Source organism: Cyphellophora attinorum (genome assembly GCF_001299255.1).
Source record: "Cyphellophora attinorum strain CBS 131958 chromosome Unknown Contig9, whole genome shotgun sequence".
NCBI lineage: Eukaryota > Fungi > Ascomycota > Eurotiomycetes > Chaetothyriales > Cyphellophoraceae > Cyphellophora > Cyphellophora attinorum.
In genome coordinates this window covers 116,863-140,052 of record NW_017253237.1, presented here as the reverse complement: position 1 = coordinate 140,052, position 23,190 = coordinate 116,863, and the positions used below count along the sequence as shown (strand labels likewise).

At 53.7% G+C, this 23,190-nt stretch overlaps 11 protein-coding genes across 11 annotated transcripts; 4 read left to right on the top strand and 7 right to left on the bottom strand.

Annotated features, from left to right (window-relative positions):
- Positions 1 to 2,264: 2,264 nt before the first annotated feature.
- AB675_9046 (Mitochondrial substrate carrier family protein L) lies at positions 2,265 to 3,224 on the bottom strand (the record flags this gene model as incomplete). The annotated part of the gene is made up of 1 exon (XM_018149548.1): positions 2,265 to 3,224. The coding sequence occupies one exon, from the start codon at positions 3,222 to 3,224 to the stop codon at positions 2,265 to 2,267; it is 960 nt and encodes a 319-aa protein (XP_018001471.1).
- A 1,779-nt stretch (positions 3,225 to 5,003) lies between these two features.
- AB675_9045 (uncharacterized protein) lies at positions 5,004 to 7,874 on the top strand (the record flags this gene model as incomplete). The annotated part of the gene is made up of 1 exon (XM_018149547.1): positions 5,004 to 7,874. The coding sequence occupies one exon, from the start codon at positions 5,004 to 5,006 to the stop codon at positions 7,872 to 7,874; it is 2,871 nt and encodes a 956-aa protein (XP_018001632.1).
- A 287-nt stretch (positions 7,875 to 8,161) lies between these two features.
- On the bottom strand, positions 8,162 to 9,597 carry AB675_9044 (uncharacterized protein; the record flags this gene model as incomplete). The annotated part of the gene is made up of 2 exons (XM_018149546.1): positions 8,162 to 8,971; positions 9,028 to 9,597. The coding sequence occupies 2 exons, from the start codon at positions 9,595 to 9,597 to the stop codon at positions 8,162 to 8,164; spliced, it is 1,380 nt and encodes a 459-aa protein (XP_018001583.1).
- Positions 9,598 to 11,999: 2,402 nt separating this feature from the next.
- AB675_9043 (Ras-related protein Rap-1b) lies at positions 12,000 to 12,843 on the top strand (the record flags this gene model as incomplete). Its single annotated transcript, XM_018149545.1, has 5 exons — positions 12,000 to 12,016; positions 12,068 to 12,099; positions 12,153 to 12,260; positions 12,310 to 12,331; positions 12,381 to 12,843. 5 exons carry the CDS (start codon positions 12,000 to 12,002, stop codon positions 12,841 to 12,843), a joined length of 642 nt encoding a protein of 213 aa, XP_018001732.1.
- Positions 12,844 to 12,945: 102 nt separating this feature from the next.
- On the bottom strand, positions 12,946 to 14,643 carry AB675_9042 (putative methylcrotonoyl-CoA carboxylase beta chain, mitochondrial; the record flags this gene model as incomplete). The annotated part of the gene is made up of 1 exon (XM_018149544.1): positions 12,946 to 14,643. One exon carries the CDS (start codon positions 14,641 to 14,643, stop codon positions 12,946 to 12,948), a length of 1,698 nt encoding a protein of 565 aa, XP_018001679.1.
- A 289-nt stretch (positions 14,644 to 14,932) lies between these two features.
- AB675_9041 (Isovaleryl-CoA dehydrogenase, mitochondrial) lies at positions 14,933 to 16,221 on the top strand (the record flags this gene model as incomplete). The annotated part of the gene is made up of 2 exons (XM_018149543.1): positions 14,933 to 15,105; positions 15,159 to 16,221. 2 exons carry the CDS (start codon positions 14,933 to 14,935, stop codon positions 16,219 to 16,221), a joined length of 1,236 nt encoding a protein of 411 aa, XP_018001413.1.
- A 795-nt stretch (positions 16,222 to 17,016) lies between these two features.
- AB675_9040 (uncharacterized protein) lies at positions 17,017 to 17,385 on the top strand (the record flags this gene model as incomplete). Its single annotated transcript, XM_018149542.1, has 1 exon — positions 17,017 to 17,385. One exon carries the CDS (start codon positions 17,017 to 17,019, stop codon positions 17,383 to 17,385), a length of 369 nt encoding a protein of 122 aa, XP_018001362.1.
- A 658-nt stretch (positions 17,386 to 18,043) lies between these two features.
- Positions 18,044 to 18,773, bottom strand: AB675_9039 (60S ribosomal protein L24; the record flags this gene model as incomplete). The annotated part of the gene is made up of 3 exons (XM_018149540.1): positions 18,044 to 18,334; positions 18,461 to 18,604; positions 18,723 to 18,773. The coding sequence occupies 3 exons, from the start codon at positions 18,771 to 18,773 to the stop codon at positions 18,044 to 18,046; spliced, it is 486 nt and encodes a 161-aa protein (XP_018001619.1).
- A 778-nt stretch (positions 18,774 to 19,551) lies between these two features.
- Positions 19,552 to 20,924, bottom strand: AB675_9038 (uncharacterized protein; the record flags this gene model as incomplete). Its single annotated transcript, XM_018149539.1, has 2 exons — positions 19,552 to 19,959; positions 20,010 to 20,924. The coding sequence occupies 2 exons, from the start codon at positions 20,922 to 20,924 to the stop codon at positions 19,552 to 19,554; spliced, it is 1,323 nt and encodes a 440-aa protein (XP_018001478.1).
- Positions 20,925 to 21,120: 196 nt separating this feature from the next.
- Positions 21,121 to 21,402, bottom strand: AB675_9037 (uncharacterized protein; the record flags this gene model as incomplete). The annotated part of the gene is made up of 2 exons (XM_018149538.1): positions 21,121 to 21,196; positions 21,245 to 21,402. 2 exons carry the CDS (start codon positions 21,400 to 21,402, stop codon positions 21,121 to 21,123), a joined length of 234 nt encoding a protein of 77 aa, XP_018001738.1.
- A 485-nt stretch (positions 21,403 to 21,887) lies between these two features.
- On the bottom strand, positions 21,888 to 22,477 carry AB675_9036 (Ubiquitin-conjugating enzyme E2 13; the record flags this gene model as incomplete). Its single annotated transcript, XM_018149537.1, has 4 exons — positions 21,888 to 22,063; positions 22,110 to 22,241; positions 22,291 to 22,379; positions 22,425 to 22,477. The coding sequence occupies 4 exons, from the start codon at positions 22,475 to 22,477 to the stop codon at positions 21,888 to 21,890; spliced, it is 450 nt and encodes a 149-aa protein (XP_018001376.1).
- Positions 22,478 to 23,190: the final 713 nt, after the last annotated feature.

Sequence of the window (23,190 nt, the reverse complement as noted above, 5' to 3'; positions counted from 1 at the left end):
TGCTGAGTTTTGCAACGGAACATGCGGGGAAGATTTCATGGGGGAGGCAAAGCTGGGGGCATATCGGCGACACGTCCACCATGACTAGGTACTTGCTCGCTGTCTAGACGCAGCAAAGTCTATCGTGATAGAAAGTGTATGTGCAGCACATTTTCGGGGAGTCATGCGACACTCCGGATCTCCACAAAATCAACGACCCCGGAAGGGGCCTCCCTTTAATGAAACCCACTGGGTGGGTAGGTACACTTCTCTGACTCCTGCTCATTCGTTGTTGGATCAATCTTGACCATACCATCGCCACGGAACGCAGAAGGCTCGCAATATCTGTATACAGTATGCCAATGCATCGAGATTCGCTCGCGATTGACTAGCGCGTTGCGCATTCTTAACCTTAGATACCTCAGCATGTACTATGATGGTGGAGAGTAAGGTAGTATCATGCCTCGTCCTTTGGGAGGATTATCAACGGCCACGGCTGCTTCTCGACCCTGTGGGGCGTCCTGTCAAGCTCTCAAGCAGAACTATGTGTATAGGTATTGGTAGCTGGCGCCGAAGCACCTGCGGAGAGCCATTGCTTACACCGATGTGCTCGCGTGGACAGATCAGTCGGTCGGGCATCCCAGCTTGGATAGGGGAGGTTCAGACTCTTCACTTTGTGGGCCTCAAAGTCTCAAAGCTACATGTACGTGACGGCTAAGCAGTCTCGAATGAATGATTGTACAGCAGCCATCAGGTCCGTCTGGCCAAGGGCGAGCTCCCCAATTCCAACATAATATCGATCCTGAGATCCACTGGCCAGGTCCCGGCTGGGCGTCTTGAGATACCATTGGAGCGGCCACAAGTTGCCGATTTCTCGCCCGTGAAGCGAAGGAAATTGCTCTGAAGGCTTCCGAATGTCTCTCTATACGGTGTGGCATGATTTCCAGTTCTCTGTGGGCGCCGCGTTGCTTTAAGACACCAATGATGGGCCTGGCCAGTCGGCGGTGATGAAAATTTCTGATTCTACAGACCCTGCATATAGACAAACCGAACAGCGGTATGCAGTGGCAATTGTCTCGCTTCTTGCAGCGGATTAAGGATCCAGACGGAGTTTTCGTCGGTTTCCCTGCGTTCGATTCGCTAGAATCAACCTTGGAGCGAAGCACATACTTCGAGCGGACACTGAACAACCCCATCTCCTGAACCCGCTCAGAGACCTGCATTGCGCTCATCACAGTGGGACTAGGATGCTGGGCCGTACAGACAGTAGCGGAAGCTGACAAGGATCGGGGAGGACGGACTGCTTCTTACGTGGATGAGCGTGTGGACCTCGAAATCTACGAAAGAGTGGAAAACAGGGCAAGAGTCATACAATACACCCATGGCACTGAATCGTGTCAGGTGTACCTCCTATCCGTCATAAATTACTGGCAAATGCGTCAACTGGTTATTGCCTGGGTCACTACTCCCGAGCAAGCACGTCTTGCTTTCGGTTCAGAGACGACCTATCAGAGGGCAATGAAGGGACTCAAGACACGGCGTGCCCCCTCTTTCCGGGTTGCTGTCATGATCTCGGCCATGCTCCATGAGTGTTCATTGACTTGCCAACATCGATCATCCATATCTGCATCGTGCTCGTGAACGCCTGGACCAGTGCGAGCAGTGGTGTACGCAGTTACCGCCGGCCCCGCGCCTTGCTGACATGTATCTAAGACCTAGTGTCAGATCCAAGCAGCATGATGACCCCAGCAAGGTTTCATGCTCGACGTCTCGCTGGCAGGTACCGCAGCGGGCGGCAATCTCTCCGTGTGTATATTCTTTCTCTTGCTGTTCACTGAAGACAGCAGCTGTGACCACTTCATTGCACCATAATCTCTCCGTACGTATATTCTGTCCCTTACTGTCTACTGACGACAGCGACTGTAAAGCTTCTCATCATACCGAGTCGGCGGCGGAATCGAGTCGAGGAGGCTGCAATCGGACGTCCCCAACATATGCTGCGACCCTGTGCTATCATGGATAAATCGGTGAAGTTTGGGCTTGTCACCGTCAACTATTTCTCGTTTGAAACGAGCACGCGTTTCCTGCACCAGGTGATACCCCGTTGCTAAGGTGTAGTGTACTCTTCCGTCAGCTTCTGCTCCTGCACCGATTCCTCCAGATGGCTCACTCGCCGAACTTCGTCCTGGAGAAATCGGGACAATGGGTGGCTGCGCAATTGTCAAGCGTCATGAGTTCAGTCGGTGCGCGAGATGCAAAGATCGCACAGGCTAGGGCTCCGATGATCATGATAGACCTCTCATGACACTCTCGAACGCCAGAAGTGCACATGCATTTGCTGGAAAGGCGCGCAAGAAACATGGAATAAATCCTCGCCAGTAACCTCGTATGCCGAAGTCTTGATACACAGCCCTCGCTGCGTCCTTCCATTTCGGAAACCTCCGAACGCCGTCATTCAAGCAACCTCCCAAAGGATCCGTCATGATACGTTGTTTCACCACATCAGACGGATATGCCACAATCCAGAAAACCTGCGCCGACATTCCACCAGCCCAGAAGTTGACTGCAGGCGTCGAAAGAGAGGTCTTCTGATGCATGAGTCGCGAGAAGAGGTCGTAGCTGCCCCACCAGAAGAAGAAGAACGATCGGAAGACCAAAGTGGCTGGAAAGCCGTGATATATCCCTCGGAGCCCGTGCGATTTGTATATCTTCCTAAGACAATTGATAGGACCATGGTAGAATCGATCCGCTTTACTGGCCGCGTACTGAATCTGTAGGCGAGCTTTGATGTGCTCTACAGGCGTTGCAATGACACAGACGGTGCCTCCAGCCATCATCCCAGCAAGCCCGTGTCCGACTGAGTGTAGGGTAACCCCGTGAGCCTCTTCTCGGTGCAGAAAGCTGTTGCACGGTATATTGTCTCTCAGCACCTTTCGGTAGAACGTCAAGCTCCCTAGCATCACAGAATCCATGGCCAGCCATCCAACCAGTGGGGGTGTGACGCCTTTGTAGATAGCACTAACTCCTTCGTTCCGTACAGTGCGCATGAGGCAGTCCAGCGGGCCGTGGAATTGACCTGAAGCACAAGTCTGCATGCGGACTTTGATGGTGTCAAAAGGATGCCCGACCGTGCACTTCGCAAACCCAGAGAATGCGCCTGCCATAAAGCCTCGGACATCGTCAGGTACAAGCGGTTTTCTTGTCTCTGCATGGCCGTTGGCCAGCTCAAGTTGCAAGGCAGCCATGGCTGAGCCCTGCTATGGTGGTAAGACAACGACAGATCCGACGTGGCTCTGTTCGATCAGCCAGGGACGGGTCTCTGCTTGCAAGTGTCTCGCGACGTTGACCGGCAACATTATTCAGAACGTACAAAGGGTAGAGGGGATCGCAGACTGAACACAGCCCAAAAGAATCGATCCTCTGTCAACCCTCTAGCATAGTATGCACGTATAACTCCCTGGCCAAGCAACAGCCAATACTGGCAGTGAATGACTCGCTAGCGGCCAAGTATGCAAAGGTTATAGAAGGCGTCGTGGGTAAGCGACTTCTCCGGGGAGTGTTTGGAAACTCCGACGACCAAGGAGTGCCTGGGCCTTCGCGGTAACAAACTTACACTTACACCAACCATGTCGAGTCGATCTTATTCGCGTGGGTAGTCCTCGGAAGGTTAACATACCAAGACAGGTTGGTAGGACGCTGATGTGCAGAGCTACGTGACACTGGTTGTGATTAGTTGAACTCCATTTTCTCAGCATGCCGCTACTCCATTTTCATGCTCTTCAAACAGACTTCTCGGGGATCCGGGGTCTCGTGTGGACCACATTATGCTATACGGCTGCACAGTTGGTCTAAGCGTGACTACCGACTTGGGCTTGTCACGAAACCGCAAGACTTGGTAAAATGTTACAGTAGGTTGCCGATGGTCGAGTGGGCTAGAGCAAGCGCGCATTGTGCTCTGGCGACTTGTCCGGCTCGAGTCCCATTTCTTGGCGCAAAATGGTGGTGTCAGTTTCAGATTTAGCTTGGCGAGACCTCATGTCGCAATTATCTCTACCTGACCTCTACATCTGGGTCTATCCTGACGGCACAAAGTCATGGGCTTGAAGTTACCGAACGACGGGTTGTTCTTTCCGCAACTTGAAAGTAAAGGTGTATGAATCATCGGAGAAGGTACCTAGTAGTTCCAACCCCAGCAATCACAACCAGCAAACACGCGCTTTACTCCTTCACGATACCGACTCCGGGTTCTCTGTCACTAATACATGCAATTGTCCTCTTTCGCTATCAGTATTTGGGACCACTGTCTTCCTACGGAGTACATACTACATCGTGATCATAGGAGAGTCCTCCAGCGTCCTCAGCCTTACCAGGAAGGGCGTGGCGACCCACATTCTCGAAGTCTCCGAGTGTTTTGGCATGCTCCTTTGACACCAAGGCGGTCGAGGACGCTGCCTGATTACCAGGTCAATCGCGTACCATTCTCACATAACACGAGCTTCTAGCAGTACAGCCTGGACCCTGTCGACGCCTACTTCACGAGATTGACGCTTGCACTCTCATGATGGCCACCTCAGTTCGTGCAGAAGTCGGCGACTTACACAGAAAACTATACAACATCGCCTACAGCTTTAAAAGTGCCAGCCTCTGGTCTGGCAACGTTCGAGCGTGACTGGCTTTCAGCTAACCCTAGCATTGTATACATTGTGCTTAGCAGTCACATTCATGGTTGAAGTCAGTTCTCTACAGTCATTGTCGGAGAGCCCCACAGGTCGATATCACGCTAGTGGTTCAAATTCCGACAGTCCACAGCAATTTCATTGATCGGTGCCTTTGCAATCAGCCTGCCTGTGAGGAGAACCATGGAGCTGACCTACTGACATACAAAAGATGAGTGCTGGTGGCCTCTGTCACTTCGAGAACCCTAGTGAGTCACTCCTTTCTGGGCAGTCTTGCCCGTCCGTTCCTTTTACAGAAGCCTGAAGTGGCCTCGTACATGCACGCTTGGTAAGGCAACCGTTGCCGAAATGCATTTCAAGTTCTTATCCACTCTGCTGTTTGCGACTTTAGTGGCGGTGCTGGCCGCCGATGCAGAAGCAGACTCATGGCCTTCGGCGCCTGTCTCGACGATAGTCCTCGAAGCGGCATCCACACCTCGTGGGAACGAGTTGTTGGCCTCCGAAACTATCCCAAAGCCCCGACCAAAGGCTTGTCGTGCTAAAGGTCAGGCTCAGCAACCCTTGCCTGGCCCATCAGAGGGTGCCACAGGCTCGGGTCATTCCTCTGGAGGCGATGAAGGTCATTCTGGGCCTGGGCCAGGCGGAGGGTGGCAGTATGGACCCGGGTCTTCGGCTTCTGATGCGCCTATGGCGACTCTACTCCCGAAGTTGCATTGGACCCAGGATCAGTCAGATCTGGACCACGTGCGGCCAAGCAACAGCCGGGACCAGTACTATATGCCTGATGGCGCCGGGCCTGGTGACGCTCATCAATTCGGCTGGGTAAAAGCTGACTATGTCGATAACGCCGTTATGCTGGACCACTCCAACCTGTTCACTTGGAATCACGACGCGGCCAGTGAAAACCTTGCCATCACTTTCAAAAACCCCAGTGCTTTCCAAATCGCTCATACCATGTGGCATTCCGGCATGATCTTTACTTTCTACGACGGCAGCTGTGGCCCGGCACTGAACTGCTACATAATCGCTCAGGACTTTGCATTCGACGAGTCGAGTCAGAAATGCTCTGTAACAACGAAATCGGCAAACTTCGACGAAGTATGTGAGAATTTCGAATTCCAATGGGGCAACTACAAGCCTGGACATGGACCAAAGTACCAGTTGACAACGACGTCCCTGCCGCCGTCTTCCACGACGTACACAGCTTCGACGACCTCCTCAAGTAATTCCACGCCGTCTGCCACTCCCACTGATTTTGCTCAAGATTTTGGCTTCAATCCGGATGATGTCAATTGCACTGCTCCCAAAGATAATGTCTACAACTTACCGACTGCTTGCCTTGGCCAATACTTCGATGACGACCTGGACGAAACATACGGCTTGATTGGCCTGGAAGCCTCTCCCTTCGCTACTTTCGCGACTCAATTTCCTGGCTTATTTACAGAAATTCCCGCCTCGCTTGACGACGACGAGGCGGCCGCTGACAGTGCAGCTTTGGGCTTGACTCGACGCATGACCGACCACCAACGCCGACTGTTTGCAGCAGCCTGGGATTTCTTCGGGCTGCCTTCGAAGGACTACAACGTCCCGGTCATAAATAAGCAAATCAGCCTGAACGTACCTCAGCAGAAGAACACGGTGCCCAGCCCCTGGGGACCACAGGTCCTCATCGCGTCCTATTCACAACAATACCAAGGAGGCGCCGCATCCGGAAAGATTAACTTGTTCTGCGTGGACTGCGGTGCCTCTGGCACAGCCGATATTGCCGGCAGCATAGTCGTCAACGTGCCAAAAGGCATCACGTCAGTCAAAGCCGAGCTTGGTGTGAACCTTGCAGTTGGCATCAAGATCGGTCTGGAGGCCGAGGCAACGTATACTCAGACAATCAACCAGAAACTATTCGAGGTCGGCTTGCCGGGCCTGGACATCGGGATCGCCAGAGTCGGACCTATCCTGCGAGTCGGTGCCGATGTGATTCTGGATCTCAAGGCTCAGGGAACAGTGCTAGGAGGCGGAACATTCAGCATCACAGATGCCAAAGCATCGATTGATGCTATCAGCCTCAGCGGGACGTCATCTGGATGGAATCCATCCTTCAACCCTGTATTCGAGGCTCAAGGCTCAATCGCAGCCAGCGCCGAGCTCGGTCTCCCTATAGAACTCGCGCTCGGCGTATCTGTTGGTGTCTCTTCGCTAAGCTTTTCTGCTGGCGTTTCTGTAGTCGAGCGGCCAGCAATCGTCGCCAAGGCTCAGGCAAGTGCAACAGCTAACCTCAACGGAGCTGGGTTCGTCAGTGTCGATGGGTGCACTGGTATTAGTGCCGGCCTGACCTTCAAGAACAACTTGTACGCTCTCGCCAACGCTGGGTCGTTCGTCAACAGGAGGTTCGACCTCAATGAGGTCCCCGAGATCTCCCTTGTCAGCACTTGCATCGGACTGCCGCCTGCACCGCCTGCTGAAAAGCGAGCTGACGACTTGCAATGGGTGTCTCGACGCCAGACCAACAACAACAGCACAGGGCCCATCATCGACACAACAGCCCAAACACTCGCCAACGCGACCCTCAATACCACCACTTTCGTCGTCCCCGATAGCAACGACCTCTCGTATAACCGCACCGACGGCTACTACGTCTCCACCCTCGTCGACAGCCAAGGCTCCGTCCAGGTATACTCCTGCTCCGACGGCAACAGCTACGTCTTCAAGACCGACGAGGACACCCTGGCGTCTGACTGCATCACCGACTTCATCATCTATCCCGATCCCACAGACCCGAATCTCGGCGACTACCTCCTGGTAACAGACGGCGCTGAGGATGTTTTTGTCTACTACCCAGACGAGATGAGCGCCGTGGGCGTCTCCCGTATCCGCACGCTCGACCGCGATAGCATTCCCAGGGGGTCAGAGGAGATTGTTTGGGTTCTGGCGGCGACTGCACCGGGAAGTCAGGTTACTGTGCCTGTGTACTATCCTGTCGATAGGCTGGGTAATACTTTCTACCCGGTTGCGTGTAAGTACACGGCTGAGAGCGGGATTTATGACCGTATGTTCTTGGTCAGGGACCCCGTGGGTGGGGTGAATATCTTGACGCAGCAGAACATCAAGTATAGTATCACCGGTGGTGATGTGCAGAGTTGTGATCTGCTTCCGTTGATAGATGGGGCGAGCTATGGGCGGGCGGAGGAGAATGGTGGGTTGTTTGTTTATGATACTGATTGAGTTACGCTGCACAGGGCCGGAATCTGGTCTACACGGCTTGCATATATGGACCAGAAGGAAAGAGAAAGGGAACCCGAAAATGTTGGTGGTACATGAACCTGATCCCAGTACACCATCTCGAGCCAAAGCCGCAGCATGTCCAATGACCAATACCACCTCGAGCTCCGAACCGCTTCCAAACGCCATCGTTACCACCAAACCCGAAGGACCTCATCGTCCCGCTCCGATCGGTATGTGGCTTTCAGGCCCAAGACCTCCTCATTCGATGGCACTTATTCCAGGGCCGATCAATATCGGGTAGTCGTTCTCAAGGCCTTTTCGTCGGCTTCCAGTTCCTCAAACCATAACTGATACCAGTGCGGAACATCGGCGTCCCGATAGCGCCACTCATGTGGCCTCTTGAAGCCATGGGGTGGCTTCTTCGCCGAATGGCCTCTCCAGTAATGGTCAATACTTGTACGACCATATGCTCCGCCAAACCATTTTGGACGATCTGCCGGCGGCATGCTGAGCAGGCTCATTTTGGCAGATTTATGGAGGCGACCTCCCAACAGCTCCTGCAGCTCACAGGCTGTGGGGAAGCTGTACTCTTGTCGCAGTGAAATGTGTACGAATCGTCGGGTCATGATTCTGTAGTGACACGTGGGCTCGTCGATCGGGTCGTCCGTCAAAACTCTCACTGGCTCAAAATCGAACCCTGAATACTCCAGTGCCACGTCCGAGGCAACTGACTTCGGGTGCACGCCATCCTTCGGTAACTCGACTGTGAGTGTGCGCGAGTCTCCTATTCTTCGAATGCCTTGCAAAGAGCTTGCAGGGAGATGGTCCCCTGGAGGAACTATGTCTTCGTTTACAAATCCTCTCCTGGAGTACTTGAAGAGCAGACCCTCGAAGTACTCGTTACATTCCTTCAACATGAACGTCTTTCTCTGGACCATTGTTTCGTAGGGAAAGATGCAGTATGCCTTGTTCCAGCTGATGATGTTAAGAACAGCAGTCATGTAAAACCCTGTCAAGATGGCATTGATTGGTTGGTATTGGGTCGCGATGATTTGGACCTTGCTTCGTGCAGAGTCGAGGCGTCGATAGGACTTGACCTGAGCAGTGTTAGTCGTGAGCACAAACAATCGAAGCGTTGCAGATGCAGTCTCACCTCCCTCATTTCTCCCCAATCATAGTTGGAGTCTTTGCTTCCCGACTCCAGCACGTAGTTCTCCTCGGTCTCAAGGTACGCCCCGAGAGCATTCGCACCATCGCCCTTCCGAACAAAAATGTCCAAATCAGAGCCAGGCCAGCGCTCCGCAAGGAAGAACTGCAGAGCGAAGCTGCCAGAGATGAGAGCATCGTGCTCCCCGAGCAGCGCCCTCAGTCGACGGGCATTTGTAACAAATCTCTCGAGATTTCGGTTCACATCGAGGACCTGTTGCCGAAGTGGACGACATGTCTGCGAGAGTGCTTGTATTGACGTAGTGGGAAGGTAGGGGCAAAGGTAATCCCAAAATGGGAAGCGATCCCGGTTTAGAATATCCAACAAACTAGGTGCTGTGCGTTTCGCTGCGGGCGTGTCTATCAATGTCGATGAACAAACGTCTAACGACGTAGTTGCTACGTCCTCTGCTATGGGTGTATCGGTGGACGACGAGGCGCAGACACGTTTGACCATGGCAGTATCGTCAACAGTGTCATCACCAACGCGTTCGAACGAGAGTCGTTGTGCGGACATCGTCAGCGGTGAGCGTTCCAAGAGAATAACGGCTGAGGTATCGTGGAAGACGTAAATACAAATCCAACGGCGAGGCTCGCCTGGTAGGACGCTGCGAGTGGTATGTTATGGGAGATGCATTCGAAGCCGATAGAACATGACCGAGGCAGTCCATGAAATTGGACACAAGTAACACGAGCGTCATGCACGCCGCACGCGTATCCTGGGAGGTGCAGATCGCCAGCCCAATCCGGCAGAAGTACTGAGCGCGTTCTCACGTGATCACGCAGGTAGCCGTCGTTACATGCTCGACTGTGACCCGGGGCGAGCAGGCCAGATGGTTATCGCGTCATGACCACGAGCCATGGCACTCATCAGGTAGCAGCGTCGATGCTGAGGTTTCAAGCAATCGACACAGTCTCAGGATCCGCATGTCGGAGCTTTGCTCTGACTCACGCGCAGCCAGGGTCGCGAAGCCATTGCACCGTGCGAAATCGATGCGTGTGTAGGAGCACAATTAGCAGCAAGCAAACAATGCAGCGATATTGGCGAGCATGTTCGCGGCTCTGTTGAACCTGCACGCACCACTGGGCAGGACTGTTGGACGGTACCGTGAATTCAAGTTTCTCGATCTCACCATACACGGCCTAGATCTCGCTTCAGCCACGGGGAGCGTCATATCCAGGTCCTCTGGACTTCGACCTTCTCGGTAGATGCGCAAGTCGTAGATCGCCGACTCCGGGCTCCAGGTGACGTTGATTGAGTCACGTCAGAACTTCAGAAGTTCTTGAGAAACGCTCCGAGCAGCCATGTTGAAGACAGCACAGCCGAGCAACGGGAGATGAAGGCCCGAAGTGCAGATGACATGATCGAGAAAAAAGTGCCAGGTTCTGTCCACAGGCAAAGCAAGGGTCTTGATCGAAACATCAAAACATTATGGTTGTATCTTGTCAGATGTAGTGGTGGGATGGCATGCTTCGGGCTGCCCGAATCGGAACTATTCGAGAAGGTCTTCATGGTCGTCCTGCGGCAAAAGGTCTCAAACCCTGACGACTCGATTTCTGGGCAGTACCTGGGGGGGCCCTCGAGTCGCAAACACGACCTCGGATTTTCTGTCGTTACCGATGCTTCATACCGTGAATCTGAGGCGTCATCAGCAAATAGGCGAAGGACTTCTGCCATTCTTCGGTTTCAAACGTCACAGTTGAGTTTAGTTGCGGAAGCTGGATGTCCAATGCCGGGACATCTTGGGGCAGTGCGTACCTTGCAGATCGCGGACGGAACAAGCACCGCGGCGCCTAAGAAGCCACTGCCGTCATCAGGGTAGCAACAAGCCCCAAATATTTTTGTGCTTCGCAGCACCAGGTCTTTGTGCATCTTGGTTGGCTCTGCTCGTAGCTAGGTGTTTACGGCGCACCGCTGCAAGATCTGTGCCCACGTGGATTTGCATCTCGCGCAGCAATAATGTAGCATCGAATCTCGAAACGCTGGAGAGCACCGGTCAATTGGGCATAAGAAGACCCTGTGGCTTTGGAGAAGGGCGGTAAAGAGGTCGACTGGTGGTAGTTGAGAACTGAAGAAAACTGCCTGAATGGCACATTTGACAGGTGACGATCACACGGCTTGTGTAACTGTGACTTTTGCACCAAGATCGCACCATCTCCTGGCGTACACCTAACCCAATGCACGTCGTTTGGGCAGATGTCGACAACCGGCTCCTATCACCCGCTTAGCTTGCAACATGACAGCTCGAGGATACTCGAAGCGATGCTTTTAACCATTTCGTGACTTCACAGGGTCATCGAGCTTCACATTGTCGAGTCAGGACAGTGAGCACATGCAAAATCTCCACTTTAGACCATCCATCTGCTGTCGGTAGCTTCAAGCTTCGAGATCCAGGCAGACGGGTTGGTGGGGCCACTGGCCGATCAGTCCATCTTTTGGTGACGGGGGTTTCCCGGGGCTGCGGTATCTTCAACTCAACTAGAAAGTTGCCTCGCCTTGGGGGCCCTTTCGCAATCCTGAGCAGGCAAGGTCAGTGCGCGGTCGGGCGAGTCAGCATGCTGTAGATATTGTCGTAGACTGGTCGCAACAGTTGCAGATTTCTCGTTCCTTGCATATTTTTGTTGCACAGAACATACCGCTTCGTCAGACTTTCTGATATCCCAGAACTTTAGTCGCCAGTATCGAAGTTTTTGCAGACTAGACCGCGTCGTCCCGTGTTTCCTGCAGACTCCCGGCAATCGAGTGGTCGCCAGCGTCGCCGATCTGACCTGGTCTTCTGAAGGCCAGAACAGCCGTTGAAGTGGAATTGGGACATAACATATATCGAGCGGGCTTTGTGTGCATTTTGGCAGTACAAGAAGGCCATGCGTAGCGCACAGTGGCGGTGTGAACTCTTGGTCTGAAAGTGATTTTGTAGTATGAGCTTGCAGCCGAGGTGGGTGCATTGACTCCAGCTTAATTGATCAGTAGGCTGACGCTGCATCAGGAGAGAGCTGAACATTGTCGTTCTGGGCGCAGGTTCGTGGTCGCTCGCAGCACGATGGACGAGAAAAGCTGACGGTGAGCGACAGGTGGTGTGGGCAAAAGTTGCCTGACGGCTCAGTTCGTGCAGAATGTCTGGATCGAAAGCTATGACCCAACAATCGAGGACTCGTATAGAAAGGTCCTCAATGTGGATGGTGAGTGAAGTGGGACTGATGCGTGGATGCATTTGCTGATTTCTCTTAGGCCGGTCGGTGATGCTCGAGATGTAGGTCAAACCCGCTCTTTCCTTAGCAACTGAATACTAATAACGGAAGTCTCGACACAGCAGGCACAGAGCAATTTACAGCAATGCGAGAGTTGTACATGAAGCAAGGTCAAGGCTTTTTATTGGTCTTTTCTATCTGCAACATGAACTCTTTCCACGAGCTGTCTGAGCTCCGCGAGCAAATCATCCGAATCAAGGACGACGACGACGTGCCTCTGGTGGTAGTCGGGAACAAATGCGACATGGAGGAGGATCGCGTTGTCCCTCGAGCCAATGCTTTCAAGATCGCCCAGCAATGGGGCTCGAAGCCCTACTACGAAACTTCTGCCCGGCGGCGTGTTAATGTTGATGAAGTCTTCACCAACCTGAGCCGCCAAATCATTCAGAAGGAGAGCACCGGTCGCGGTGGATTCGGAGACTATCCAAATTCCCCCGCCGGTCTTGGGAGCTCGAGACCTGGGAAGGAGCATCGGAAGCGGCATCGGCGTCGAGATCGATGCACTATATTGTGATCGACTGTTTCTTAGCATCTCTGGAGTTGGCTGGCCCCAAAAAGATCAGAGATAGAATTACAGGCGCGAGCCATAATTGATGAAAGGGATTGTCACAGCCTTCTACATCCTGAACACACCGAACTGTGTCTTCTTGGGCTTGTTGGCGCCGCCCAAAGCAGCCTTGAGTCCAAGGCCGAGCATATTCCGGGTTTCTGATGGCGGAATGACTCCATCGTCCCATATCCTAGCTGATGAGAAGGTAGGTTCGCTCTCACGATCGATGCGTTCCCGCAATTCTGGATCGGCTGCTTTTCCGACTGTCTCCATGACGGCTGTAAGCTGCTCAGATCCCATGACGCCAATCTTCGAGTTTGGCCACATCCAGAGGAAGCGTGGTGAGTAGGCTCTGCCGCACATGCCATAGTTTCCAGCACCAGCGCTGGATCCAACGACAACAGTGAACTTGGGGACGTTCGCACAGGCCACAGCGGTGACCAGCTTGGCACCATTCTTTGCAATACCTCCCTTCTCAGCATCAGCGCCGACCATGAAGCCGCTGATATTCTGCAAGAAGACCAGGGGAATATTTCGCTGGCAACAAAGCTCGATAAAATGGGCGCCTTTCAGCGAGGACTCCGAGAACAGAATGCCGTCGTTGGCCAATATGCCTACGGGATAGCCTTTGATCTTGGCAAATCCGGTCAGCAGTGTGGTACCATAGTCCTTCTTGAACTCGGAGAACTCGCTACCATCCACAATTCTGGCGATGACTTCACGCATTGGGATCTGCTTTCGAAGGTTCGTTCCCACAATGCCGGTCAGCTCCGCAGGGTCGTATATTGGCTCCTTCACCTCGAAAGGAGCTGGCTGCTCTTTCGGATAGTTCAGGTTGGCGATCGACCGTCGAGCCAATACAATGGCATGCGCGTCGTCAACAGCCAAGTAGTCTGTGACTCCAGATATTGAGCTGTGTAGCTTCCCGCCACCCAGATCTTCGGCAGAGACGACCTCGCCAGTAGCGGCCTTGACCAGCGGAGGCCCAGCCAAGAATATTGTGCCCTGGCCCTCGACAATAATCGACTCGTCGCACATAGCAGGCACATATGCGCCACCAGCCGTGCAGGATCCCATTACGACAGCAATCTGGGGAATTCCCATCCCGCTCATTCGTGCCTGATTGAAGAATATACGACCGAAGTTGTCTCGGTCCGGAAAGATGTTGGCCTGATATGGCAGATTCACGCCACCTGAGTCGACCATGTATATACACGGTAATTTGTTCTGCTCGGCGATCTCCTGTGCCCGCAAATGCTTCTTGCCTGTCAGCGGGTAGTACGTGCCACCCTTGACCGTAGCATCGTTGGCCACAATCATACATGTTACGCCCTCAACGGTCCCCACACCAGTGATAATGCTTGCTGCGGGTACATCTTCACCGTAGACGTCGTGCGCGGCCAGAGGCGAAAGCTCCATGAACGACGCTCCAGGGTCCACCAGCGCAGCTACTCGATCTCGTGCCAACATCTTTCCCCGTTGCACATGCTTGTCTCTCGACTTCTGTGGTCCGCCCCGTGCAATCTTCTTGTGTAGGTCCGAGTACTTCTCCAGCAGGGCAGCCATTTGCGAGGCATTCTCTTGGAAATCCGGACTCGACCTATCCACGAGAGTCGGAAGCACTGATATCGCGTCGGCATGTCGTGCGTGAGTGAAGGTCGCTGCCGTCCGCCGAGATGTGTGAGCAACGCATTGCTGCTGGTTACACGCCCCTCGCAGGCTGCGGAGGAGGGCTGATGATGGCACAACGCGTCTTGCCGCCATGTTCCTTTTTCTCCAGCACGGCCAGATTAGCTACCTCGAGAGTAAAAAAGCATCACAAAGAATTCTAGAGGGACGCAAGAGAATACAATGCTCACTCCTTGCCCGTGGTGCTGCTGTCGCGGAGGTCTTCCGTAACCCCAGCTTTCAGGACATCGAGCCGTGAATAACCGGCCGAGGCAAATGCTTCTGCTCCTGCTCCCTACGACACGACTTTTTTGTCTCGACATCTACAAAATGTACCACTGCTAACAGCAACACACTCGGCCTCGAACACCTCGCCGCCGCCGCCATGCCACCACCGTCAATCTACCGCCTCGCTCGCACCCTACCTCGAGCACTTCAACCTCTGTCCACCCCTCCACTCGTCCGGACCAGCATTCGTTATGCCTCAACCAAACACGCCCCCAGCTTCACACCACCCACCACCGAAGACCTCTACGAGCTCCGCGAGCGAGTCCAAGAGTTCACCCGCCGGGCGAGATCCCTCCCGAGCTCGCACACGAGACCGACACAAGCAATGCTTTTCCCAACGCCATGTGGAAGAAATTCGGCGAAGCGGGCTTTCTAGGCGTGACCGCCTCCGAAGACTATGGCGGCCTCGCCATGGGCTACCAAGCGCACTGCATCATCCTCGAAGAGATCTCGCGGGCCTCCGGCTCGATCGGCCTCTCATACGCGGCCCACTCCCAACTGTGCGTCAACCAGCTCTGCCTAAACGGCAATGATGAGCAAAAAGCCCGCATTCTTCCCGGCCTCATCTCCGGCGACAAGATCGGCGCGCTGGCCATGTCAGAGCACAGCGCCGGCTCGGACGTCGTCTCTATGAAGACCACCGCCACGGAAGTTGACGGCGGCTACAAGCTCAACGGCACCAAAATGTGGATCACCAACGGCCCAGACGCAGACTACATCGTCGTCTACGCCAAAACCGACCCTTCGGCCGGCAGCAAAGGCATGACAGCCTTTATCGTCGACTCCTCCACCCCAGGCTTCAGCGTGACCCGCAAACTCGACAAGCTCGGCATGCGGGGCAGCAATACCGGCGAGCTGGTCTTTGAGGACGTCTTCGTGCCCCGTGAAAATATTCTTGGACCGGTCAACAAGGGCGTCACTGTCCTCATGGAGGGCCTGGACCTTGAACGCCTTGTCCTATCCGCGGGATCTCTAGGTCTAATGCAAGCCTCTTTGGACCTTGTTCTGCCCTACACCCACCAACGGAAGCAGTTCAACACACCCATTGCCCACAACCAGCTTATCCAGGGCAAGCTGGCTGACATGTACACCAAATTGCAAGTCTCACGGGCATACACAATGGCCACGGCTAAGAAGGTCGACGAGGAAGGTCAGATCCGTACGCAAGACTGTGCGGGTGCCATCCTCTACGCGGCTGAGCGAGCTACCGAGTGTGCGTTGGACGCCATTCAGCTGATGGGTGGGAATGGCTACGTGAACGAGATCCCCGCGGGAAGACTGCTGCGGGACGCGAAGTTATATGAGATTGGTGCAGGCACGAGTGAGGTGAGGAGGATTGTGATTGGGAGGGCGTTCAACAAGGAGTACAGAGACCAAGGCATCTGAATTTGATCGAGTACGGGACATGAAAAAGCAACGAAGGCGCACAGCGTTGCGAGTGTCTCGCTCCGAGCCCTTCCGTTAGTCAGGGGCATGAGCTACCGCGACACCGCTCTGTTTTCGCTCTCTAAAGCAACAGCGCAGCAGCAGTACGACATAGGTCTGGTGTCATCATTGGCCGGTCACCGTCCCGGAAGCATGGAGAGGGACGTGCGCTATTCGCTGTCCAAGTGCTGTTGCAGGCTGAATGCCTTTGTCCTTGGCGCACACACGCGCGATGAAGGTTCTTCAAAAGGGCAAAGTCAGACGCGTTCCTCTTCCCGTCGCCTGGCCTCTCGTACACTTGTGTACACAGACCAGAAGAGTAGCTGTCATTGGAGTTGAAAGATCTGAGCTGGACACTGCAATCGAGGTTGAACGGGTCATCAGCGGGGGCAACATGCTGATCACGGTCAACAGCACCGGCAGAAGGACGCGCCAAGGTCGCTAGATGGTGACGGGCCTTGAGGCGCTGCGAAGTAAGGGGTATGAAACAGTATACGACGAGCAGCAGCATTGACAGCTACGACGGAAATGTCATGGCCAACCACATACGAAGTACATGGCATGCGTGGCGCACAGACTACCATGCAGCACCTGCGGCATACTTGACCGCTACAAGGCAGATTTGCTAGAGCATATATCAACAGCACTTTGCCCATGTCCACATCTTGGTCTACCTACCCCACAGCCCGACGAAGCGTCCACAATATCAACCCGACACACCGACTTGTCAAACCACTGCAGCTTGAGATTTACAACATGTTCTCTTCTGCTTCTTCCTCCGACTCCTCCAATGGAGCTGGTATCTCCCCGGTCGTGTGGATCATCCCCGTGTGCATCGCTATTTTCTTCACCCTCATCATCCTTACACAACAGGTCTTCCTCCCGGCTCTCGGCCGCTACCGCCAGCGTAAGGGCTATTCGTATAAATACTGGTTCGACATCGTCCCGACAGGGCATAAGTGGTTGGCTGGTGGATCAACCGTTTTCCAAGTCACGCAGGATAAGTGGGCGGTATACAAGCTCGTGCCGCTAAAAGTGCCGGCAGAGGGGATCATGATGGTGATCAAAGCAGAGGACGACGAGGAAAGTGTGAAAGACGAAGCTAAGGAGGTGGAGGTGGCTTAGGATATGATCATCCACGAACAGTCACTATGTCATCGACCCCTTCTCAGTCCGGACCATGTCACCCAATTGACATCTATCAAACCAGAACCCGCCAAACGTCTTCGTGTAGTTTGACGTTTAGGAAATCTGGTTTGGTCAATTCCAGTTTGATGACGCGGGCCGGACTGAGAAGGGGTCATTGACATAGGTTTAGTAGCGGTTGCAAGACTCCCCGTTGTTGCCAAAGTCGGAGTTGAATGTTTTCAGCGCTTTGTCAGATATCTGGGCAAGCAGTCGGAATGAGTTTCGGGAACACAAGGGATCAATGGCATGCTAGACCGTCTGCGGAGCATTGGCTCCCGAGGTCGTGAGATAGCTCGTGATACGAGCTTTAGCAGATCGAACTTCATTCAGAGGTAACCCTCTGCCCTGGTGGAATGGCTTTGCCTCGCTGCGAATCGTTGCGCAGTGAGATAATTCTGTAGCAAATCTCGCAATCTGAATTCAATTCCGATCGAGATGCTACGAAGAAGTTGCTCTTCGCCCGAGATCTGCTGAACGAGGAGAACGACGGTGAGAGCCGTTGCGTGTCGCCCGAATGCATCGCTTCAGACCAAGTCGTCTGCTTGGCCGCCCTCAATCCAGCTCAAAGCCACACCACTCATCGGAAACCACCCGCTTATCGAGTCGTAGCCTTAACCTTCGGCGCACTCCCCTTCGCACCCTGCTTACTTGCAATCCCGCCCCGCACACCACCCTTAGCCGCATTCGCCGCGGTCTTCGCCTTCTCTGCCTTCTTCTTGCTCTCCGCTGCGGCCTTCTTCTCCTTTGACTCCTTGATGGATTGTTGACGGGCAGCGGTGCGGGCCTCGGGACGCATGTTGCGGCGCTCTTTAATGACGTCGAGAGAGGCGCCGACGATGGCGCGCTGGTGCTTGACTGTGCGGCGGGTGCGCTTTTTGGCGACTTCCTACGGGGTTGTTAGTGTGCTGGTTCTACCTTTTATGGTGTCTCGTTTGGGGTCAGGCCCAGGTTTCGGCCTTTATGGAATGGCTGTCTCGGACTCGTAGGTGTTATAAGAAGTAGGGCCACGAACCTCAGAGATACCCTTCTTGTGCATACGTCGGTAGAGGGTAGTCCAGGCTATTCTGCGGGGGTTCTTGCGCTGCAAGAAGAGGGATTCGGTCTTGCCATTCTGGAAGCGGAAGACCTTGCTGTCACCGCGGACGTAGAGCTTGCCCTGTATCACCATCTTGTCAGCCAGTATTTTCTTGCGATAATGTCGCCATGTTCATCTTTCTTCGATAGAGAGAAGTCGTCGTTGCGTTCGTGCGAATGCGGCTCGGGGAATGACTGACCTTGCCCGGGTAGATCTTGGTGGCGCTGAAGGTATCGTCGTAGGTACGCATGTTGACGGTATTGAATTGTCAACAGTGCCTGGTGGGAATGAAGGATGTCGTCGCGATCAAATGTCGTCGATCGGAGGTAGTCGCTTGGCCCGCACTTTCGTCGTGCGCATCTAGCCTTGGCACTGCCATTCCCGTGCATCTTGCCCACCGTAGCAATTCTCGACTACAAATTTCTCGAACGCCTCGCAACTCTTCTCACGATCTTCATGCGACTTGTCAGTATTCCCAAATACCCCTACGCTCTGCCTCGATGCTAACAGACTCTGCAGTACTTCATAGAATCATTTCTATAGTAAACGTCCTCTTCTGTGTTCTCTCTCACGAGCCACAGACCTCAACCTGGCTGATGATTCGAAGTTGACGATACCCTAGAGTGAATTTTTTGTACTCTCGACGCGCGTGGACGGGACTTGTCTCTGAAGCGCAAGAGAGTGGTGATGATCTTTGACCCAACTCGAGGCCTGGCCTAGTGCCGCTTGATGAGGGAGGTATCGTTTGACTGAATCTGACAGGCATTTAAATGGAGTTCTATTGCGGCTAGGTGTTCAGGGAGGACTCTGTAGGTAGCTTTGAAGATGAATTCTCGTTTGACTCTTCGCATCATGTGTCTTGCTAGCTATTCTCGACCTGTGCTAGAGTCGTTCAATTTGACTGTTCGGGAGTCCTCTGAGGCAATAGAACAACTATTTCATCCATTTTGGACTCGTTGCCAAATTCCACCTGTCAGGAGGCCTCCATGACACCAGAACGCCATGCTAACCCCAAAGTTCCAGCATACCTAATGCCAATCACAGTTTACCCACGGATCGCTCTTGCACCCCCGACAAACAACACTTTTGCAAATCGGCTCAGCACACTCCCCACAACACTCCGGACACATCAACTTCTCGCACTCCAAGCACTTGATGAACGTCGGCAATTCCCTCCCGTACGGATACATCTTCTCGAGTTCAGTGAGGCGGCCTCTAGCTCTGAAGTGGTTCTCGCCGGTAGGATGATTCTTGAGACCAAGGACGGCAGCACGATGGGCGCAGCAGGCTCTTCCGCAGCGGTTGCAGCATTCGTCGGTGCAGGTTGTGCAGCGGAGGTTGCGGTGCATCCAGGGCTTGTTGGTGAAGGGATGTTTGGGGTACATGTTGGTGTTGCCGTGTGGGAGGGAGGCGGTGATGGTGCGGAGGTACAGTTCCTGGAGGTGGTGCGTTAGTGTTTGTGCTGGGTGGGAAGGGGTGAACGTACACGATCTTCGGCGAACTTCTTGCTAGAGAAACCAGGAGATTCTTTCTCGGCTTTATCTTTGTCTTGGACCGGTGTCTTGCTGGCATTGGAGCCAGCGACGCTATCGCGGCGGAAGATGGTGCTGAATGCCTCACGCAAACCATTTGATGGGACGCGCTTGCCGGAGTTCGTGGCGGTGGGAGTGGATGAGCAGACAGAGCCATTGGTGCCGACTGTAGAGGTGCGAGATTTCTTGCCCCAAGATCCCAATGATTTGCGGGAAGGTGTTTGGACGATTTCGGCGGGCGTAGCTGGTGCTTCTTCAGTCGGACCTTCGAATGCTGCCTCGAGAATGCTGATGACCTGGTCATCGGATTGGTTGGTGCTGTCGCGAAGGATTCTCATGATGTGATCATTGTTTGGACGAGTGCGACCAGGGGTACCAGAGTTTCCTGAACTCTCATCGGACTGCTCGCCATTGTCGCGAAGGATTCTCATGATGTGATCATTGTTGGGACGAGTGCGACGGATGGTGATCTCGGAGCCGGCTGTAGTAGAGGGTGAGAGAGAAAGTCTTGCAAGACTGGTGGTGCTGCCATTCTCAATCTCGGCGTGGACACTATCGGCGTCGGACTGGAGGCTATCAGTAGTGATGTCGACCTTGCTGTCGGACTTCTTCATGGATCCTTTTCGTGCAAGTTGGTCTTTGTCCCAGTGAGCGTGGCCATAGGATGGAGTACCGGTCTTGAAGTAGCCGAAGTCTTTGACAATGGGCTTGGTCGCGCTGTGAGGAGATGGAAGGTTAGCAGACATTTCTGCCAACTCGACGCGTGTGTTCATGCGTGGAATTGCGAGGAGATTCGTGGGTGCGAAAGTGCTGTCGCGAAGATTGAGAACTTCTTTTCGTCTCGTCTTGTGGGCAAGTGGAGACGCCATCGTGTATTCACTCAGTTCAGTGACTCCCACGCAGTGACAAACGGAAATGCAATGAATTGAGCTCGCTTTCGTGTTTTTGGGCGGGAATTTGAGTTGGTAGGGAGGTCTTTGGACAAACGCGAAATGGCAGGCGCGTCAACACATGAGGAGAGCCCCTCGCAAATCGTACAGTTCACTTGACATGAGGGCATTTCACTTACCGACGGCCTTCCAGCTTCGCCAGCGTCTTCTCGATCTGCTCTCGACGCTCAGCGAGCGTCCGCTCGAAGAGCCTATTATTGTTAGAAATGCATGAAGATTGACGCGCAGCTTCTACTTACGCTTCCTCCTCCTCGTTCTCGCCGCCCGCACTTGCAGCAGGAGCAGCAGCAACACTCTCGTCGTCGTTATCGGCGGCGCCGACGCGGGCAAGCGGCAGAACCATCCAGTCGTCGCCGTCGGCGGCGATGATGGCGCTCTCGTCGCCAGAGGAAGCCATGGTTGTGGTGGTGGGATGGCATCCTGCAGAAATTCGAGAACGAGTTTTGTGTTCTCATTTTCTGGGCAGTCTAGCTGTATCCAACGTTCAACTATCACTACAGTGATAGCCACACGTTGTGAGTAGACAGGCACAGCCGCGTGGCTGCATCAAACCAGAGAAACGGGGGCTAGCTGGGCGGAAACAGGAGCAAGGAACACACCAGCCCCAAGACTTGCAGTCAGGAAGTGCATGAGCTGTTGTGAATCGAGTCATTGTCCAGGAACCAGAAACGTCTTCAGTGAATGCGGTGTCTCACCTCAAGAGAATACCAATCACTTACTACCAGAGAAGTCTAATCATTGCTTCATCGCTTCATGCTTCATTGCACTCTATGTCATGTCTGTAGGCCCAGAGATCCAGTCAAAGTCCGCCCTGGAAGATGGCATGCGGATACGTCCTTCCCACGTCGTTCATTCAGAGCAGTCCTCGTAAAAATCCGTCGATCAAGTCATGGCATGAGTCTTCGTCCATTCCCGAGCTGTCGCAATGGCCGCCGGTTCATCTGCCTTCCACCTCTCCGCCACATCGTTGGCCAATGGATCATCTGGATTTGGTGCACCAAGTAGAGCTTGTATTGAAAGTAGAATAGTCCTGATTTGAAGTGCCGGCGACCAATTGCCTGGTCATTGTTAGCAGAGTTCCACTTTTCTGGAAGTCGACTATACTCTTCAGAACGTCTAAGCAGATGCGACCCAGCTTATCGATATTTGGATGGTAGATCTTGGTGAGAAAGCGAATCTTTGGTGGTGTCATTGGGTAGTCGTCTGGGAGGAAGAGCTCAAGCTTGAATATGCCGCCTGCCATCGTTAGTTTCCGTACGCTGTCCCCGTCGTCCGGCCGACGCACCTTCATATGGAGACTGAGAGGGACCGTGTATGCTGACATCGAAGTATCTGAGGTTGTCTTCGTGCGGTACTGCGCTGATACCAGGTACTCTGCTCATCTTAGTTTTCTCTCCTCCGGCATTCTACGCGACTTACGGCTCTGCCATCAACCTCTCCGTCTCCTTGATGATTCTCTTCGGAAGCGCCATGTTGAGAATTGCGCGCAATACGGTGCGACCAGTGCGCTGTGCTTGTGGCCGTCTGTGGCGGGAAGCGCCGTACTGGATTCGAGATGCGGTCGGTCCTCAAGATAGCTTGCGGGCTGCAACGAGATGGTACGCTGTATCGTCGTTTGCGATAACGGATTGTTTCGGAGCGTTGAGAAGTCGCAAGTTGTGGTGGCAATGCACTGTAGTCTATCAAGTGGAAAAGGCAAGAGAGGTTCAGAGAGTTGACGTCGACTCAGCCTGTGGCTGAAGGCGAACCAGGCGCAAGGCTGCCACTGCCTAGAACTGCCTGGGATCTCAATGACTTTCACCTTCCCATGTCCCCCTAGCTTGGCTCGTCTCCTTGTTCAAATCGCGCGCGCTCGGTGTGCTCTCAACTACTTTGACCATTGTCGTTGTCCGACTGCAGCCAGTGTAGTACAGCTCTACTAAGGACGGAACCTCTCACGCGACTTTGAGTACGTATTGGGTAAGCGAGCGTATGACACGACTTGCAACAAATGCTTTCTATTCTACTTGATCTATTGCGCACGACAGTGGGCTGTCACGGACACATCAGCAGCAGACGTCTGAGCCCCCGCCGCCATCGGCACTGAACAACATGCGGTAACACTGCATCTTCCTTAGGATCCACCAGCTGTCGGACCATCGAATGTTGAACCATCAGAACCGTAAAGCGTTAATGGTCCGCCACT